Here is a 21,755-nt window from a genome sequence, read left to right on the forward strand (position 1 = left end):
GATGAACAAAATATTCATGAAAAAAGCTGAATCTCTTCAGTTACTGTTTATCTTCAAAATGCTTCCAATTATTTTGAAAACTGATGAATTGTTCTCGAGAAATTGAATAAATCAAAATAAATGTAGGAAGCAAACGTTGAAAAATGGCCGGCGTTAGCAGTACAGCTTAAGCGTTAGGAAAACAAAAAGATCAAATGAAACCGTTTTAAACAGAATTTTCTCATTGGAAATGCTTTTACGTGAAAGATAAAATCATTCTGAACATGACTGCCAAAAAATTTTTAGATAAAAATGGTTTTTCAAATCAAAACAATGATTTAAGCAATGCGCAGAATTTGACACCATTTGTTTACTTATGTTCCTAATGCGCAGAATGAAAAGCACCGGAGAGAACTGATGTTTAAGTTGCAAGGAATTGAATGCAGGGAGTTAGGAGACGTTTAATTACAGTTTTCTAATAAGTTTTATGAAGATAGGGTATCCGTAAAGTTGTTGGGAGTTTCTTAGGAATCCCTTCGAATCTGCATGTTTTGTTGACAAAAAATAGAAAATCTTGATTTCCGTTCTCTATCGTGTTCGCGTGTTTATCGTTCAGTTCCAACTGTACAGACTATTCCGACATAAACAAGCGGTTCCGGCGGGCCGCGGAATCGTCCCAGCTGGGGGAACTACGCGAAGCTTCTCCTGATTCACCCGCTTACTCGCACTCGTTGACTAACTGATACTGACTGATGAAGCAGCGCGTAGTTCCCCCAGCTGGGGCGATTTTGTGACCCGCCGGAACGCTTCTGTATGTCGGAATAGTCTGCACTGCACACCAACGAAACAAGTTAGTTTGACCAGATCCGGCGAACAACATGATCGGTCAACAAATATTTGGTAAGCCAGCTGCAGGAAAAAAGCATCTGTAAGAAATAGTGAAAGAAAGTGTCACATAAGCTTCAAAGATCCAAGGCTTGAATTTGTCCTTTTTCATATTTTGCAATTTGCAATAGCGTTAAACATGCTTTTTAATACATTTTAAGTAAATTAAATGTTGGTCTTATCAGTACGGAGTGGTATATTGGTTTATTTGGGTGCGCAGAATATGGGACATATGCGCAGAATTAGGAACAAATAGAAAATAGTGCGCAGAATAAGGGCCACTTGCATTTTTCCCAAATGTTGTAAATAATCCACATTTTTGTTCCAAATTCGAGCTCTGATTATTTTTGCCGTTAAGTTTGTTAGTTAGCCCAACTGTACACAAAATTTTGAGGATATTCATTGAGAGGTAAATTTTTTATAACATAAAACATTTGAAAAATCCTTAACTGCGCAGAATTAGGGCCGTTCACGGTACTTCGATCACTATCAAAAATTAGAAACTACCACAGATTTTAGAGCAAGTTCACTGGTGTTGGGAAAAAGTGGTAGAAATTTTGATATTTTGAAAATTTTACCATGCAAAACGTTTTCAAGATCTTTGGGCGTTGTATTTTTTTACAGAGCTGTTTCCATTTTAGCCGTATGTGATAGAAATATTGCAATTTTAACTCACAGCATGCGAAACTAAAACACGTGTTGTTAAAAAACTTGAAGGCCACAGATCTTGAAAATGTTTTTGCATGGCAAAATTTTCAAAATGTGCTAAAAGTGACAAAATTTCTACCACTTTTTTCCAACACCAGTGAACTTGCTCTGAGAAAACAAAGTAAATTTTCTGAATTCGAACTCAAGTTTAGTAAACAAAATTTCGCAAACTTTGAAAAGACTATCTTTAAAAGCATCAACGATTAACAAAAATGTATCTGTTGCGATCGAGTGTGTTGCGCGACATAACTTTGTTGCAGCGTTGCAGTACTGCGCGACATACGATGAATTGCATAAACAAAGGCGATTTCAAGACGCGAAGATTTTTTTTTCTTTAGAATTAGATTCAGTATCAAGAATTCGTTGGAATCCGTTTTAAAAAAAAAGTCTTCATTTTTAGATGAACATCGCCGTCTTGACTGAACATTTTCCATAAAGGTCAATAAAGGAGAAAACTTCAATGGAAATTCAAGAGATAGATCCTCTAAGATTAGATTACTGAACACTAGCATAAATTCAAGCCCGCCCCAGAATTTAATTAAATAAAACCACACGGAATTCAATTTCCTATCCGGAGGACCAGTTAGCCCAAAGAAATCCTAACACCGAACAGAAAACTTCTCTAAAACCCATAGGAAGCGACACATTTATGACGGCATAAATTGTCCCATTCAACCTAATTTAGAACTAGAAGAGAACCAATGTCGGAACAAGACTCGAAAAGCGTTGGGAGAACAAAAAATAAGGAAAATTGAAACACCCCAAAGAAAATCCCTCCCAACGGCAACAGAGACCACCAACAATCAAATAAAACGTCCAAAACAATCCGGTCTGATGTCATTTCCACGGGACGACCGTCTGCCCATTCTTCTTCCGCATCTTAAGCCAAGAAGGGGCGGGTGATGGGAAAGTTAAACCCGGAAGAAACCATCTATCTGATCCGAAGCTCATTTTGGCGCATTAAAATGTGAGCTCCGAAAGCTAATCTCATTAGATGGCATCCTCCGGCTGGACAGAGGAAGAAAGGCGGGAGAAATTTTCTGGTTCCGCGCCAGCAGTAGCAGACCTTTATCGGACTGAAGGGAGATTTGCCTGAGATAGTCTTCTTTGGGGTGTTTTTTTTCCGAGTCCCATGTTGGTTCCGTATTCTTCAATAACGCAACAGAACGGATGGTCCGGGAAAAATAAGGAAAAAAAAAGTAAATTCATGCCAACTGGCAGCCAGATCAAAAACGGACTTCACGCCACGTCATTTGCGGAAGCAAAAGTAAAACATGACGATCCCCGGAAACGGACATCGTTGTCCCGTGGAAACCAAGGGCTGCCAAAATTCGGGAAGCTGGAATCAAGAATTGTTAAAAGCCTATTAGGACAAATTTTTCAAGTGTTTTCAATAACTTAACCACATGCAAATTCGAATGTATTGGAAAATGTGAAAATCTGTTCCTTTTTTTTTTATTCTTGGGAAGGAAATAATTACAGAATTGAGTAAATTCAATTTAAAAGAACTGGCCAAACTGGCCAAAATCAACCAAGGGACCAGCCAACTGTAAAAAAAATTATCCAAACCAAGCTCACTCCCCAAAAAAAAGGAGAATAGCAAATCCTTAAATAAGATAAATAACTATGGGATAAGCATCTGCTTCTTGACACAATTCCAACAAGCGGAAACTGAATACCGTCAGGGGTAGTAGAAAAACAAAAATAAAAACAAAGGCACCTTACCGGATCTTTCTCGATTTTAGCCTGCGGAAACAAACTAATTGCCTATATAGGTCCATGTTTCTCGGAACCAATTGTGTTGCTACTATTATTCAGAACTTCGCTTCCACTGGCCCGCAGGGATTAGTTCGAATGAAAACACACAGTTACGACAGAGACGGAAATTGTAATTTGTGGCCACAAAACCGGAACTTACCTATATCGGGGATGAAAGTTGAATAAAAAAAAAAAAGGGCAAAAGCACATGTATAAGAAGCAGGTCATATAACGCAAAAATTTAGTCCACAGAAGGAATTAGCTAATTCCTGCTGATGGTCATAAATTTACCTGCACGCGGTTCGTGGCGGCGGCCGTTCGGCTGGAATTCGTACGTTGAGCCCAAGTTTACGAAATACTCCAGCAGGGACATGTTTGCGTCGTCAGTTAGATTTTGTAATATTAACACCACACAAGTAGGAAATTGAAACTTTAACTTAACACAACAACACACCGGCAGTTAACTTTCGAATAAAACTTTAGCAATTTTCACAAATTTTACTACAAATTTAACACGATTACAAAACGAAAACGAACACGCACGCCGGATGGATTCGGAAAACTTTTGAGAAATTTTGCAAAAACGGAAAAAACTGTTTTTGAAAGTGTTAATCGGCCTGAAGGGAAGACACTGAACTGCAATTCGTTGCCAAACTTTCGGAAATAAACCCTATGAGAAATCTTGCCTGCTTCAGTCAACATTTGTTACTACTTTTATTGTTAATATTCCAACAAAGAAATATCGTTATTTTGAATAAAATGTACAAAGTCATATATTTAAACACAAATGCAACAAGGTACCCAACTCTAGATAAATCCTTTTTAAGTAAAATTGCAAACTAAAATACTAAACTGACTTTTTTCAAATTTATATGAATACTGAAACACAAAAACGCAAAAATGTTAAAAAACGCAAAAATTTTGAAAATTCTCGAACTGACAAAAATGCTAAAATTGAAAAAAGACAAATTATTGTCATTTTGCTCGTTTTTATCATTATTATTTTTTTTTGTGATTTTAGTCATTTTCATCATTTTTGTTGTTTTTGTCATTTTTTTCGTTTTTGTCATTTTTATTATTTATGTTATTTAAGTTTTTATTGAATTTTTGTCCGTTTACAGACAGTTTTTATGGCATTTTTTTGTCGTTTTTTTAAAATGATTTTTGTAATTTTTTCTTTATTTTGATCACTTCTTTCATTGTAAAAATTAACGTTTTTTTTTTTGTCATTTCGAAATTTTATAACTGTCATTTTTGGTTATTATGTCAATTTTGTCATTTCAAAAATTTTTGTCATATTTGTAATTTTTTCCATATTTGTTATTTTATTCCATTTTGTCCTTTTTTAATCTTTGTCAAATTTGTCCGTTTTTTTCCATTTTTGGTCAATTTTTAATTATTTTAATCATTTTTTTTTATTTTAAAAATTTTGCGTTTTTTGTCATTTTGTAATATTTTTTTGTCATTTTTTGTTTTTTCTGCCAATTTTCTCATTTAGGTTATTTTAAGCATTTTTGGTCATATTTGTTATTTTTAACATTTTTGTCTGTCGAGAATGACCGATTCACTTCTCTACTTTTTCTCGCTCTTTAATTTCTTCTACGAAGACGCTGTCCGTCCTTTCTGAAAAAAGTCTATAAACTGATGCTTTTTTCTATCTGAAACGTTTTCGTCCTCTTCTCTCTCCATCTCTCTTCAATATCCTCTCCGTTTAACGACGTTAACGACCTTTTAACCTGTCATCCGCAGGGTTGATGCTTTTGATACGATATGAAAGTGTTGCCACATATTCAATCTAATTTCTCTAGATCATTTTATTCATTATTTATTTTCATATCTATATATTAATTCAATATATTACTTTATTAACACTCATCACAATTCCTTCAATTGTACATTTTTGTCCGTTTTTTATTTTGGTAATTTTTATAAAAAGTTTTTGATACTTTTATCACTTCTTTTATTCCAAAAACTTTGCGTTTTCAATCATTTTGTAATATTTTTTATTTTACTTTTTGTTTTTCTGCTAAACTTGTCATTTCAGTCATTTTGGTCATTTTTGTGATTTTTTTTATTTATGTTTTTTTGTCATCTTTGTATGTTTTTTTATGCACTGTTTGCAAAATTCATACTCTCGGTAAATTCCCGAAATGTTTGTCTTTTTTCGAGCAGATTTTCCACACAAGAACTACAAGAGTGGAAATGGTATAAAAACCTTCCGATAAAGGCTTTAAAGACTGAATTCACGTGACCAAATTATAAGAATACATTTAATACCCAGTACCGAGATGGAAATCGAATCGATGCAAACAGTGTTCCAGCGATTAGCGTCTTCAGTAAGTTTATTTCAAAATTATTTACATAGTCATTAGAAAATTACCCACAAAATAGAAGATTTTTAGAGCAAATTTAAGACCAATTTTTCAAACTGGGTTGGGACGATCAGTTTCTTCCCTATAGGAAATTTGTTCGAGAAAATCAGCGAATTTGCGATTGCGGAACTGTGATCGATAAAATAATACCGTTTTTCACAAAAGGAACATTATTGTTGGAATTTTTCAGATTATTTCTTTTTTGTAAGTGAACTCACCATTTCTGTTTTCACTATCCGCAGGCTTCATCTGGATCGGATGATGCATCTGAAATGAGATGAAAAAAACTTATTTAATGTCGTTGGTTTGTTTTTTATGAGTTCATTCACACATTTAATCAATAACATAGTTAGAAGTATAAACAAGACAGCATCTCTTCAAGAATTGATTTGTTAGATCTCACCTTTCGAGAACAACTCAATAATTGTTCATAAATCAAACGAAACCCCCAGAATCGCTAAAGCTGATTAAAGTGTTAAACCCGATTCGAATGAATCAATCTTACTACAAGCAATTATTCGCATATCCCTGCCAAATTCCTAAACTCGATGTCTACCCAAAACCATCGAAACCCACGTATACGCGTGTATGTACGTTCCGGGGTTATTTCCGTGTCCAAAAGAACAAAAATACACAATCGGTTGCCCGATGCCTACGCACGACGCATACGTTGGTTGAGGTAAAAAGGCCGGAAGTTATGGACCGATGTTTACCTACATTCGTTCATACAAAAGGTACGTTCTGGGTACAAATCAAACGAAAGAATTTTCCCCGGTCAATCGAATTTCGCTTTGTTGCGTTGGGTCGTCTCCATCTCGCTTCTCGTCTCGAACGAGGTGGAATCGGATCGCGATGTAAAATTCCCTGATTGAGCAAAAAGTAGCTGCACGCGGGCGAAGGAATGGGTTTGGACGCGATGTCCTGTGTTATTATTTCGGATCAGCACCCGACACAGCGATTTTCCGGATGAACAACGCAAGAGGAATGTTCCTTCCTGGGCGATGTACTTTCCCTCGGTTTCGGAACGGCTTGCTTGTGTCATACCAATAGTCGTGGATCCGTTTCGTGTCCTACGTTTGTGAAACGGGATGCAGGCAGACATACAGGAAACATATAAACGTGAGTGAAGGAATGCGGTATTGGTCAATTGGATGGTGCGCTATTTCCGATTATTTCGATTGGGATTGGATATCCGGTGGCGGAAGGAAGCTAGCGGCAGCACACAGACAACATGCGAAGACAGTTGACAGGTTACAACGTGTCGTACGATTGCGGGTTGCAGCAGCTTCTGCTACCCATATACGTGACCGTTTTGCATCATTTCGGGCACGTATCGTGATTATTGAGTTATAATCCAATCTTTCATTTTGCAGGTGTTCTGGTTGAATCTTCCAAAAATGATTCCACCTTCCAGAAAGCCGAGACACGGTAGAGAAAGACGCAACATTGAATTGGCATTTGAAGCTGTACAATTTGTTCCGGGACCGGAAATATAGCGAATGGGCGTACAAAAACCGGCAATGATAAGTCCCGAGATGCTGAGATAGCGTGAACTGAACGCTACATATAGGTTATGGTACTATTGACGGAGACGTGTTGCCCTCAGCGGAAACCATTGCTGAATGTGTTGTACGATGCCACACCAAAGACCTTCCGGGACAGCTCCTTCGTTCGCCCGTTCAGATTATTATCAGAATCGATTCACGATTGACCGCTCGATCGAAAACTCGATTATTAAATAATAATGTGTTTATTATGTATTATTGAGTGATGGTGGACGGAAACTCGGCTTCGTTGCTGATACGCGCTCCTTTTGGCAACAGTTTGCACATGACGGCTCTACATTGTCACGGGACGCCTTCCGAGACCGTCACGAGTCAATTCAGCACATACCATAATGACAGTTCCTAGGCAGGCATGCATGCAATAGGCAGGATAACCACACCAAGTGAATGCGAGCTATGAGCTATTGACCGTTTCAATTTTCCACACCTTTCTCGATTATTGGCATCGAGGTGGACTTTCAATCGTTCCACCGGTCCCTGAAAACAATGGCTCAATATTTGACACAAGCGTTCAAAACCTTCCAAACAGAAACAGGAAGCGAAAGCACGCAACTATTCGTATAGAGTTAGAAAGTTCATCCGACATGTCCAAGTTGATGAAAATTTTCAATTTAGGACTTGTTTATTGATTCTGACGATGCCCAAATCGAAAAAGGGGATGTCATATTTGACGTTTGACACAGGCATTTGATCCATGGACTCACCCCATCAGACCCTAAATGAAAATAGCTTCATCCACAATTCCATCAGAGCCATTTAGTTCTCTAAACGATCCCTTCACCTTTTTGAACGAATTTTCTATGAGCCGTCGTCAATAGAAAGAGAGAGAGAGATAGAGAAGACTCATCTTCCCATAAAAGAACATCATCATTATCGGTCCTCCTCAGACCAAAGCAAGGAGTCCTCCTCTTGGAAAATCCCAGCATATCATGAGTGAGTGCCTCCATGTGCAGCAAATGTGATGACATCACTTCATTACACCCGGCGGAACGTTTATAACGTTTCCAGTTTGAAGCTGCTGCTGCTTCAAACGATATGATGTGCTCGTTCCATCATCAGCCACAATGGCATATACCAAACATGGTACGACGGAGCACATGAAAAACAACAACATACATAAACTGCTGCTGCTGCCGCTAGCATGACAAGGTAGTTACCATAAACACAAAATCTATGGCCCTTATTCTGCGCCGCGCGTGAGGTGACGTTTGTCACCTCACCTCGGAGTCACCGTGAGTTTTGTCACCTTATTCCCGGAGTCGATGTCGGCAAAGTGACAGACACTCATTCCTAGGTGAGTGACTGGATGAACCCATGTGTCAAATCAGCTCAGTTTGTTTTTATTTTGCTTGCGCGTCGAAATTTTAAAATTTAATTTTGAAAAAAATGTTGAAAAATTCGGTTCGGAAACCGTCACCGTAGGACTGTACGGCTTAAGCGAGGAGGTTAAGCTAGAAATGGAGCCGAGGATCGTAGCGGATGTGGAACAAAGGTAGTCGACGGTTGTTGTTCGAACGCCAACACTCGCAAATAGGACCAGCACCAGTGGCGATATCACTTTTCCAGCAACGCCAGCCGTGCAGGCACCCCCGGGTGGAGAAAGGTGAAAATGTATTTGCTAAGCATAAAAGTATCGTGACCTAAAATGTAGCAGCGGCGGCTGAAGGTAAAACAGTCAGTCAGCAGCGGCTTCAGGTACCCGGAAGTAGAAACAGACGCGTCGCTCAAATGCGCTGTTCTGAAGTAAATTGGATTGATATTTTAGAATAAATCATTTAATTAACTATTTAGAGCCTTTCATTCCCATGTACATAAATTTTCTGTTAAATTTCTTTTTCGTCCCCACCTGAAAAGGTACCTACAATCCTCATCGATTGCCGAATTAGTTCAGCAAATCTAGATTTGTTAGTGAAAATTGTTTTTAAAATGGTCATATTTTAATGTTGTTGAACTTTTAGAACCAAATTATTCCCAGTTTCATAAATTTTTCATTGAATTTCTATCTCGTCACCACCTGAAAAGGTACCGACAATTGTCACCTAAAATCGTCACCCGAATGCGACGATTCTCACCCACGGTGACTACGAGAATAGGGTAAGAACTCACAAAGTTCATCCGAAGTGACGTTCCTCACCTAAACCGACTGCTGGAATAGAGTGACTTGGGTGACTCTACTATCGTCACGTCACTCGAGGCGCAGAATAAGGGCCTATGTGAATGGTCGGGAGTAATACTCGTAAAGCAGCCGGTCCAAATCAACGTCCAACACAACAGGTAACTTTTCCTTCAAACATTTATGAAGCGTAATGAACCAGTACTAGTGAACATGCTATTCTAAACTGCATAAAGTACAATCATCTACGGAATTATTATGATTGGGACAAATTCAGCAGCCTTCTCGAGTTGATTCGAGATTTCGACGAAAATCGAATGAAAGAAATTCTGAGCTTTCTAGAAAAAGCGAAATTCAAAATCTAAAATTTCAAATTGGCAACACTGTACACATATCTATGAACCGCGTACGCTAAATCGAATGAAGTGAAAAGTGGTGTTATAGAGTTTCATTCTCTGGCCAAAAAAACTAAAACGAAGAAGAAGAAGAAGAAGAAGTAATGAACCAGTGTCAGAAAAAAAATCGGAAGGATGCTCTCCGGGTTCTTTTTAATTGCAGTAATTTATATCTACTGCTCAAACCACAGTGCCGCGGCACTTGCCATTTTAGCCTCCTGTGCATCGTTGAATCTAATGAATCAACTAGCCGAAAATGTTCTTTCATTTTGAAGTTTTCTCCCTGGAAAAGAAGCTTTCCAGCTTTGGATGATTTTTCAAATAGAAAATATGAAACGTTTTTCTTGAGTGTTTTACACGAACCGTCGCCTGCGCTACAACAAAACGATCTAAAATGGATTATTGGATGTTTAAAATCTGATGAGCAAACGAAATGTTGTCCGATTCTGCTGAAACTACCCAAATTGTTACTATCAAAGATAAAGGTTGTCATTATGATTCGGTTCGGATTTAGTTCAAAGTCAGTCAGTTTTTCTTGACAGGGCTTGCGTCGTCCGAAAATGTGTTTCATAGGAACGAGAATTCGGACCAAAACAGTTTCCGATTTCTCCTGATGAACGGATGAAAATCGAACCGATATTCATACTTTTTCCGATCTGCTGGGTAATATCACACAACGAGCCAGATCGAAAAATCGGACAAAAACCGGTCGGGTTTCGGTCCGTTCAACTCGCTTCGTTTTCTGTATCTGTATATTCATACATAACATGTAACATTTATAAAAATATAAAAGATCACTTAAAATATTGTTGGGCAGGCTAACAGCCTCGCGTTACCTCAAAGAATCCATCAAATCGGCAAAAAATTTGACGTTTTATTAACTGACAAATTTTCTTTTGACAGAAATCGGTCGGTTTGTGAGAAACGCTCCGATCCGAAGCGCTACATATTCGATAATCACCCAGTCCGGAAGGTTTCAGATCAGCGGTGTTTAAACTCGCCTCGGAAAGAATCATTCGGCTGATTTTTTCCGAGTTTAACTTGTTGTGTGCAGATTGATTTTATCTTCGTTCCAATCATGACGTGATTGCACACAAAACAAAGAGAACAGTTCCGAGTTGATGTTTTCCCCTCCTCGCAGGAATAAAATCACACCAATGAAACAACAGAACGAAGCTTACCGTACACGAATGCTCACGAGCGATCGTTGCCCGACGGACCGAGTTAACATTCCTCGCACCCTTCTCTCGCTCGTTTCCCGTTCCCTTGTATCTATCACTTTTAGCCACGCCCCCATGCGTTGTCCGATTGATGTGTTCGGCTGCCGAACGAAAACGATTTTTTCTTTAATTCGCTGAACTGTTCGTTTGCTTCGCTGATGTTTCTCCCCCGATTGCTGTTTACTCCTGCCGAGTTTACCCGAAGCTTACTTCCTGATGCTTTCCGAGTTGAACTTTAGATAGCATCATTGCAGATTGAGTTTAACGAAATAAAATCGTTCTGCAAAGAAGGGCAAAGTGCGAGTATGTAGACTCGCGATTTTAACATCTCTGTTTCAGATAATCGGATAATTCAGTTTTTTGTGCATAGGTCAGAATTCGGTCTATTTTCGGTGAGAATTTTCCATCCTCAACCAACCAGAACATCTTTCTGATGTTTGTCAACATATGTATTACCAGGGGACAAAATCGTTAAAATTATCAGAAGATTTTGGACCGATCAGTAGATAATCGAACGAAATTCAGACCAATTTTTCTATTAGGGCATTTCAATATTATCCATCCCAGTAAGAAATCCGGTCGTAAAAGTAGTTCGAAATTGGAGTATGCGTTTTTGAAATCAATAATCTCTACTATCAGGTTTCCTTGCAATTTGGGAGACATGTTACTAGCGCCACATATAGGTAAGTTGATGGTTTGTGATTTCCATCCTCAAACTATTTCTAGTCGTCCGGAACAGTGTTTCACAATAGCCCGTAATGAGTATGGAATCGATAAGAATTCGTATACGACTTCAAACCAATCTTTCCGACAGTCCAAACGTTTTTTCACCGTTTTTCGATCTGAATAACGATTATTTTATAACCGGAACGAAACTCAGTACGAATGCGGGCCAATTTTCTCATTTGTGAATTGGAAAAAAGGTAAACCCCGTAAGAAATCTACACATAAAGTAGTTCAAAATAGGTTCGTTCAGCCTTCGTGAACCCTGTTTGGAAAATTACTTTCAATCGAACCGATTGCATTATTAGTTACATTTTACCATCCTTTGTTACTCAATTCGTTACAAAACGACTAATAATAAGTCAACACTCGATAATCATTACATTCAATATGCACCAACTATCTATAAATAGCTAGAACTGTTCCCATTAGCTACAAGAAACATATTATCGAACAGCACTCGCAATCCATCACAATTTGCCACCATTTGGCGGATGGGCATCGTTGTTGTGTACCATCATCATCAAGTACCCTGGCATGAGGCAGCCAAGGAAAGCAGAAAAAATCCTCCCTCCTGTCGACAGTTCTGTGAAACGGATGGAATCGTTTTTTTCCCTCAGCCCTCGGAGTAGAGGACCAAGCCAACAAAACCGCCCTGCTGCCGTCAGGATTTGTTTGGTGCGAGTCCTCGGAAGGAAGCACTCAATAATTCATGCTTATCGATTCTACCTCATAGTAGTTTCATCACATCGCGGGCGAGCAAATACAAACCGCCCGCATTCGTAATAGGTTCCACCGAATGCGATGGATGGATGGCCTCAAATTGCTGGCGGCGGTGACGAGCCTTGCGTGTCTTTGCCGGGGCGGCGAAAACGGAATCCTCCTATTGTACTTCTTATTTCGTCTGGTGGTGCCTCGCTTGTTGTCCAAGTGCCTTCTCGCGTCCTCGTTGCACAATTCCACTTGAACCTTTCTCTTAAGTACATCGCCTTCTCGTTGCTCGTTATTGCTGTTTGCTACTTGCAACGGGCAGAAAGTTTCGTTTCGAGAAGACATTCCGTTTTGCCATCAAGTCAAGAAACAACGTAAGGCGCTTTCGGTGAAAGCTTTCAAGTAACACGCGACAGCATTCTGAAATTCCAAACAACCAAAAGTAACGAGCACCATCCTGGGTACATAAAGAAATATATTTCATGTCATTATTAAACAGCAAATATTGAAAAGTTTCGCACCAACACCCCCATTTGCATTGCCATGGTGTACCCCTCACGGTTTACATTTTATGTACATTTCGAGCAGCTTTTGAACCGTTTTTTTCTCGTCAGCTTGAGTGTAGTTTTTGAAGACGCTGAGGAAATGAAGATTTTTTAAAGTTTTTTTTTCCTATTCCGATACAAAACGTGATATTTTAGTAGAAAATTGCTCGATTTTTTCTTACTGGGAGTTTTCAGCACGGTTAACACTAAACGATAACTTTGGTCCATAAACGAAATATTTTCGGCCGAATATTTGCTCCCCTATGAGAATTTATTTTTTAAATCGATACATTTATGTCGACCTACCGATCAAAATGGCCTTGTAAGTCGAAGTACGTTTGATCCAACCATATTTTTTAATAGAAACAGTTTTATTAGTACGATAAGATTAAAAGTGTTATGATTTTTTAAAGTTTTCAAACCTGTCAACTGTCATGATATATTATGTTATAGTTTGAAAACAAGAAAAGCTTTGATATTTTATATAAAACCTGCTAGAAACCATCGTGTTGACACCGTTTTGCGTTGTACGACTTCCTTATAACAGATTTTTTTCACCACTAAAAAGCTGAAAGCAAATCATAAAAAAAACGAAACGACTATGCATCAAACACCGGCCCTTCTCGATGTCTGGTGGATGGTGGATGGAGCAAATGTTTACTCTTGTTTTCCTGCGTTATGGGTTCCGGGTTCTCCGATTTCCTCACTGGCAGTCAGCCAGCCGCTCCCACCTACTACGTACCTAACTGGGACACATTTAATATTTTCATCTGACTCAACGCTTTTGCCTCGTATCAGGTATTGATCCGCTTTGACAAATAACATCGTGGCGCGCTCACCGAACCCTTGCCCCTGGCAACGGTCCTCGTAACCCAAGCTAAGCCGGGCCAGGACGGGACGAGGTTTATTTCAGTTCAAAACGATTTCACCGCCAGGTGCTGGCAGGGTCCATCAAAGAAACTGGTGATCAATCGAAAGATTTTTTACTTCCCCCATCGTCGTCGTGAAGAATCGACCCGGACCGACCGGGGACGGAACATCTTTTGTAGCAGACACAGAGGATACTCTCTGTTTGAGCTTCCCGGAGTTACTTTGTTCCGGTGTGTAACTCTATATTAAAAATTCTTGTTCTTACAGACGGGCAGCAGCAGGGTCTGGCACGCAGCAGTTTTCCCCCGGTAGCACACCGTATCCCCGATATCTAATGAGATTGTTTTTCCCCCGGTTTCTTCTTCGGTGTTTCAAGATTGGGAGCGTACGGATCTTTGATTTTCACTCAATGGAAAAATGTGATGATTGAGTCTTTTTTTCTGCCCAGGATAGCGATCAAAGAGAGCAATATCCTGTTTCTTTATCTTGGAATTGATAGGAGAAAAAAAGGTAAGGATGACAGGCGGATATTTGGTAATTTGGTGAATCCACAAAGTGCTTAGGCAGCTAAATTGGTTTATAAGTAGGACGTTTTCTGTTGATTTTGTTTAACATTTTTGAGTAACCTACTATTGGAAATCAAAGCAATCGAAAGATTCCCTTTGACTCAACCACGGTATAAGAAAAGTTCAGATACCGGTATTTCGGAAAACGCCAACTGAAAAAGGTAGTAAGTTGCTATCGAAATACCAGTATCTGAACTTTTCTTATACCGTGGTTGAATAAAAAAAAAATCTTTCGTTTGCATTGATTTGACAAAATGAAATTTTTTTTCGAGTGCAGTTGAAAAAAACCCCTATCGGAAAACCGATCGATGTGAAATTTTGATCCATCCTACTTTTTTCTTAACGATGTTTTGGGGTGCATCGTTTTTAAAACAGTATCCATAATATTCTTTCAACAACCTTGAAAGAGGGATTTAAATTTGATTTGATTTCAAAAATCGAACTGACAAACAGTGAGACAAAAAAAGATAGGATGAAAAAAAAAAGATGGGTTACATTAGTCTTGATTCCATTAATTCGTAACGATGATAATGCCACAGGATTTTTTCTTGAGTTTTGTTTTTCATTTCCAAACACAAATGTACATGTCAATCAATTCTCGTTAAGGATAATCATCATTACAGTGGCTTGTGGCCGACAAATTGCTTTCAAACATTGCCCCCATCAATTAAATATGAACCAGAAGGGTTGTCCATCTATAATGTATTTGTACATATACATTTGACCGCAGCATATAAAACAACACGAAGTATAAATAACAAACAAACAAACAAATGTAAACAAAACTTACCCCCACAAGCGTTTTGATGTTGTGCAGCGCGTCCTGGGCCTTGAGGGCCGCTTTTCGTGTGTAAAACGTCACAAAACAGCACCCTGTAAAAGAACGGAAAGACAAAAACATGTAAAGCACAAGTCAAGCAGTTGGTTTTTTTTTTAAATTGTATTCTGGTGACAGGAACATAAACAAAACACGTTTTATTGGCAAATTTGGCTCATGAATTTTGATTATTTTTACCTTTTTTACAGAACGATATGTGACGGAAGGACAGTAAAAATTCAGTGATATGGTTGACTTAAAAAAAAAGAAAATCGTCAGCTGACGTAACACATGAGCAACATATGTAATTGAATAACCTTTTTCTCGCTTCTTCACATTTTCAACCATAAAGAAATAATTATTAGAAGTAACACTCTTGAAACAAAAATATTTAAAAACAAACATATACACAGATGTTTTATTTGATTTCTGCAAAAAAAAAGTTAGTTTAAAAGGTATTTAAATAAAAACCAAATGTTGAAATCAGTAGGCCATTTCTATTGAATCAAATGATGGACGGAAGAACAAACGAGTTAAAAGAAGGAACCTCAGAAAATAGACCGGAAAATCTTACAGAAAACACAAAGGTTACTTTCCAACCAAAACATATTGAAAACTTTTCAATGAATTGTGAAAAAACAATTTCCATTTTGTTAACGCTGTTTAGAGCTAAGGAATCGTCCTCGAACATATTCAAAACATTGAAAAATCGAAGAAAATTGGATCTCGTAGGTATGTCCCCTTTGTTGTCAAAATCACACCGGTTGATTTTCTTCGAATACCATCATCATCATCATCCAGTGTGACAGGAAAACCATCACAATTTTAACCGAATAAGAAGATTGCCCCCAGCTCCCGAACTTTCTGAGGTTCCTTGGAGGCAAACGAAACCGGAAATTACAAAGATTTTATCTTGACAGCTCTGGCCGGAGGATGCGCCTCCAGCCAGTACTCGGTCAGAGAGAAGAAAATTGTCAAGCAAGGCTTTTCTTGGTCGGTCGGTCGGTCGTCAGCACGGAAGAAAAAGGTAGATGAAAGCTGTCATCGGGTTCCTCTTCCAGGCAGGGCCCGGAGTGGTTCTTCTGTTTCTGACACGCCAAACGGCAGATAGCAGTTACTCCTCGAAGCCAAAAGTAACCGCACCGGGATTGGGACAGTTTGCGTGAAACACGCCGGCACAGTTGCGAGTTGATTGGGCTCGATAAGAGAGCTTTCCGGGTGCGGCTTTTGGCTGTGCAGGGAGATGTGAGGGCATTATTGTAACACCACCAGTAGATACAAAATGGCTTTATTTGTTACTGTTTTCGCCCCATATCTTGTTTGGGTTTTCTTTCGGGATAGCAATATCCGTGTCAGTGGATCTCTGTGTACACACAATGCCGGCAGCCGAATGTTGTTTTCGTGATGAAGATGGTGTGCGATTTATCGCCGTCAAATTTGCTGGTAATCAATTCGATTCGCCTGGAATGGAAACTGGCTTGACTGGGACTGGGTAGATTATCTTGGATCTTTGCTTGGTTTGGAGAAAAGTGTAATTGAAATTGTTTGGGCGATTATAGAGGTAATCAGAAAAATGTGCAATTTACAAAATAAGCGAGAAAATTTATGATAAAAAATACGGCATAACTGTTCAAGTTTATCGACTCAAATATATCGTTTAAAAAACAACTTATCGTCAAAATGAACAAGTGTTCACTTGTTCATCGAACGAATTTCAGACCGATATCAGACCTATGTTTCAATCTGGGCTTAGGAAATAAACATTCCCTATAAGAAATTGAAGAAAAAAATTACACTTGTTAGTGAAAGTAGGGAAAAAATAAATTCTTGTGGTCTGAGTGGTTCAAATGTAACATTGGTTAGTTTTCAGTCTTTTTCTGATAATCAAACCTTAAAAATTTCTGAGGCATACATGGCTCAATCACATTAGGGTTCAAAAACCTTTTGGAATTGACTCATTCTGCAAATTGCTGCTCCAAATTGACGCCAGAATTTTGTTCCAACTTTGAAATTACAGCTCTCCGGGGCCTGCAACTGAAGAACAAGAAATTCTTACTCCCGCTTCACGATGAAATCACCTGAAATGGGAGGGGGCTACAAAACAATAAAGAACTGCAGCTCTTCGATGGCACAGAAAGAAAGAAAGAAACCACCCTGTCGTAGGTAGCAGCAATTTTTGAATAACTCATGATTTCTCGGAACACTTTTCCGGGTCGAAACGGGTAGAGTTGCATGTCCTCATCGGTGGCGGAGCGCAAAGACATCGAAGACCGAATTGCAGGGCTGCAAAATTGCAGGTTACCCGTGTACCGGGGAAGCTTTCTTTCCTGACGGTTTTCTTCCTCGGATTCTAAAAAAAAGGAAGAAGGGCATCTCCGGCACCATCCGGGGAAAAGTTTACGTCAATAAGTTTGAATTATTCAACCCTTTTTCGAAACGTTCCCAGGCTTCAAGCATCAGTTCCTGCTAAAGGTGTGCTGCAATCGGTTGGCCTGATGAGAATGTACCTTCACAAAAGTCCCAGTGCCGTGTCGTGAAGTTTACCCCGTTTCTCCGTGTTATAATGACTTTGGGGAATGGGGGAGGACGACGTTGCACGATTCAATCGCTGATTCCACCAACTTCCGAGTATGAACTAGGCAGGTTCCTACCTTCATAAGTACGTGCTGTGTGGACTGACTGTGCCTGGCGGTCGAGGTTCCGGGAATATCGGAAAACGAAACCAATATGGCGAAATGCACATCCGTGTCCGGAGAAAATAATTGAGGTTTTGCAGTAAATAATTGATTTCCCGCCGTCGTTGGTCGATGGGAGCCCGGAACTTTTCCGGTGAAGGTAATTATGAATGAGAGACAGCCCGGTAGTTTTACCACAACCGGAAGGGTCGGTTTTCTTTCGAAAATGTTCCGAAGGTGCATCTATTATTGATAGAATTTTTAAACATCGGAACGACGAAACAAAACAAAACCCCGGCTCGGTTTAAATATTCGAGCAGTTTTATTTTTCTGACTTATTGGGATTGACAAACCGAATGATCAGTTCTCCGAAACAGTAAAAAGTCCGATAATTCCCGGCTTATCTGCTCCCATCAGTTGGTTTCCCCAAATCCACGAGATAATCTGTTGTCGGTTGTACGAATTTCCTTTCTCCATCCCTCGAAAGTTCATTTTTACCCACAGTATAGAGGAGCATTCCACAGATCAAAAGCTTTCAGTTTTCTGTTCATTCCGGGCGCAAAACCAGACAGAATGAAACTTTTAATGATATCGTTAGCAATCCATTTTCCATCCCATTTACCGCACCCACTTCAAACGGGACGAAGTCGGAGATTTCTCTGTCCCGAATTTGATGTAGCGGTTCATTTTTTCCACCCCCAGACATCAGAAGTCAATCCAGTGTGCAGCAGCAGGGTATCGTCCCAACAATTATTATCATTCGAAAGTCATTTATTTTCCCTATCGGAATCAACATCATCATCATCCGCATCCCCACTATCATATTCATTTTCTCTCTCATCCCACTAAGAAAAAAAGTAATAGGAGTGGCTCCCCCATCATCAGAAGAAAACATCGATTGACTGTGGCTCTAAGCCGGCCAACAGGATTCTACCCCGCAGTGAACACATCCTCAATTAGATCCGTCCGGGTCAATTCTTGTGTGAGTCCAGAAATCCACTTTGAATCCGGGGGAATTATCGGGGAAAACTATTGTCGTTTTCCTCGACGTGAGTGGACACGTGGTAGAAATCGTACTCCTCCTACCCGATTCCGATCCGGGAAACTTTGCTTCGAAACCAATCAACTCGACGAAGTCTCTTCGACTTTTGTCCATTCCCAGCAAACCCTCCGGAGGACCGAAAAACCGTATTGTCACACAGTCCGCCCGCCCGAAAAAGGGAAGAATACCTACATTTCCAATCGACTTCGTTGTCCGCACTGTGTGGTGGTGAAAACAAAAGCTTATGAACCGGGGAGAAAGGAGAGTCCAGCCAGATATCTTCTATTGATTTTGTCGTCCCCGTTCACGTTGGTTCGGTTATTGTGTGGAAGTGCCAGGATCCGATAGCCAAACCTACCGGACCGGACCGATTTTAGTGGCCCCGTCCTTTACGTCCTGTCCATTACAATTTTCTCGGCTCTTATCGAGAACTCTTTCGTCTGCATAGAAGAGTATCCCACTGTATAGATAACTCCCGGGATGTTCGCATTTGGCTCTGAGGTGAATTGTACTGGTCCCGTTCGATACGATGTTTCCGTTCCGGGTGAGTCAATCCAATATCATCTTGGGCCCAACCGACCACAAGGCAGCAACACAAGGAAGGACACATAATATGCAACAAACGATTGTCAAAAGATATGCCCCGAAGGGACGGAATCCCCGATATATACCTATAACAACCTAACAACCTAGCTTGTCTAGGTCTCTCGAGGTATATTGTAGACGACGGCAGCACAGCTCGACTCAACTCTTGTGTGGCTAATTAAGCGACTAATCCTTTCAACGATGGATTAATTTGGTCTGGCTCTGAGGTCAAATGGATGGAAAATTTTTCACTTTTGCTAGTTTGTTGCATTTTCCTCTCTGCACGGGGTCCTTCGTCACGGTAGACGGGGAAGTTCAACACGAGTTGAGGGAAAATGGAACTACATGGTTTTATTTTTATTTTCGGAATTAATTGTAAAATATGCCGATTCCAAATAAAAGAGGAGTTGCAAAAGTCCTACTTTCGTAGGCTAAACTTACCCAGTAAAAAATCAATTACGATATGAACTACTTCACTAACGTAGTTCATATTCTCATAGAATTTCTTACTGGGTATAACTCCCAGTAATAAATTCAATAAGAAAATGCCCTACTTAAGAAAAGTAGTTCGTTTTCTAATAGAATTTCTTGCTGGGTAACTTTCAAATCCCAATAAAAAAATGACCACAAAATCGTTCATAATGAATAAATTTTACATATAACTTTTCTACCTCATTTTCTGAGATGAGATATCTGAGATGAGATATCAGTGATCAAATATTTGACGTACTACTTTATTGATATTGTGTTTTCCACCTTAAAGTGAGATACTTTCGGATGCATTTGTCTAGTCAAATGTTTCTCGTACGTACTGTACCTGTTCACCACGATAAGGTTTTTCAACTCCAGTAATTTCTTTTCACTAGATTATGAAAAGCAATGGATTAGCAATTTTTATTTGACACTCATCGATTATTTCAACAAAAACAACTCCATCGAATGGAAACTGGAAAGAATTCCTCGGAGCATCGATTGTGATCGAGATTGTATGAAAAAATACATAAATTTCCACAATATCCACCATCATACTTATGTCACCATGGAAAGTAGTTTATGGTATCATCCGAACTATCCGTTCTGCGGGCAGATCGATGAATATTTTATTTGGTACTCGATGTTGTCGGTGTTTTTTTTTATAAGAAAAAGAGAGCCGGCATGAGAAGCTCCCTCGAGGAAGCGTAAATCAACCAGTGGGGAGATGAATTCAATTTCGAATCATACTTGCGGTAAGAAAATTTATAATTGCGACTTAATCAGTTTCAAAGTTAGAATTCGTTAGAAAAAAAAAACAAACAACCAGTCAATTTATATTAAACACGCTTGTGGGTTTGTAATTTCATCCCAAATTATGTTCGATTGAAGTTGAAAGAAGGTCCGTATCCGTAAGCATAAAAAAGGTGCACTATTTCTAACTACAACACATCGAAAGCACCTTAAAAAACTTTAAAACGATGGTCTACTCAAGAATAAGCTTGCCGATTTTTTCCGCAAGTAATAAGACCGATAAAATCCGTAATATTTCCTTTAAAAATGTGGAAAAATCAGAGCCCTTGATTTCAAATTTTGTAACCCTGTATCCTGGCAATATCCAGGTGTATTTGAGAAAAACCCAAAAATCTTTCAATGAAAATCAAGAAGAAAAACACTTGAAACTTTACATTTTCATCAAGACATATCATCCGATTGTGGATAGTAGTTTAGGATTTCAAAAAATCTTTCATTTTCGTTAAAAAAATATTTTGTTTAAGTTGTTCGTTTGCAAAAACAAAATTTTTTTTTGTTTGAACGAAAATCCAGGTGGAATCCTGGATACTTTTTTACGAAATACGGGCAGCCGGGTCGGACAGGACCTTTCCTAAAATCCGTATTTAATGTCCTGGCCACTCGGGTGAAACCGGGAAATATGGCAAGTTAAGTCAAGAATATTTCTTATTGTCAAAAACAAGATTTAGATTTCCGATTTCATAATAAAACTATCAATTCCGACTTTAAAAACTAGCAGTTTGTTGCTTTTTTTTTCTTCTGAATATTGAAAAATGAAGATACTAAAAAAAACAATTTAGAAACATGTTCAGACATCTGATTCTAAACTTTTACTTAACTCATGCTAATACTCGAATGGAAAAGAACAGAATATTATAAATTACTCAAAATCAATTTCCGTTATTTCACATCTATTCAAAGTCGAGAGTAAGAGTTCGCGAAGTTTAGATCCGAAAATCAGAA

At 39.0% G+C, this 21,755-nt stretch overlaps 1 protein-coding gene across 1 annotated transcript in view; it reads right to left on the reverse strand.

Annotated features, from left to right (window-relative positions):
* Window positions 1-21,755, reverse strand: part of LOC129746246 (CUGBP Elav-like family member 2) — a 406,881-nt gene that overhangs the window by 319,639 nt on the left and 65,487 nt on the right. The window contains exons 3-4 of the mRNA XM_055739816.1: window positions 15,201-15,283; window positions 5,921-5,969 (exon numbers count right to left, since the gene is read on the reverse strand). Coding sequence (XP_055595791.1) covers window positions 5,921-5,969; window positions 15,201-15,283 — 132 coding nt within the window. The remainder of the gene's footprint in view (window positions 1-5,920; window positions 5,970-15,200; window positions 15,284-21,755) is intronic.

The sequence above is a fragment of the Uranotaenia lowii genome, chromosome 2 (assembly GCF_029784155.1).
Source record: "Uranotaenia lowii strain MFRU-FL chromosome 2, ASM2978415v1, whole genome shotgun sequence".
Classification (NCBI taxonomy): Eukaryota; Metazoa; Arthropoda; class Insecta; order Diptera; family Culicidae; genus Uranotaenia; species Uranotaenia lowii.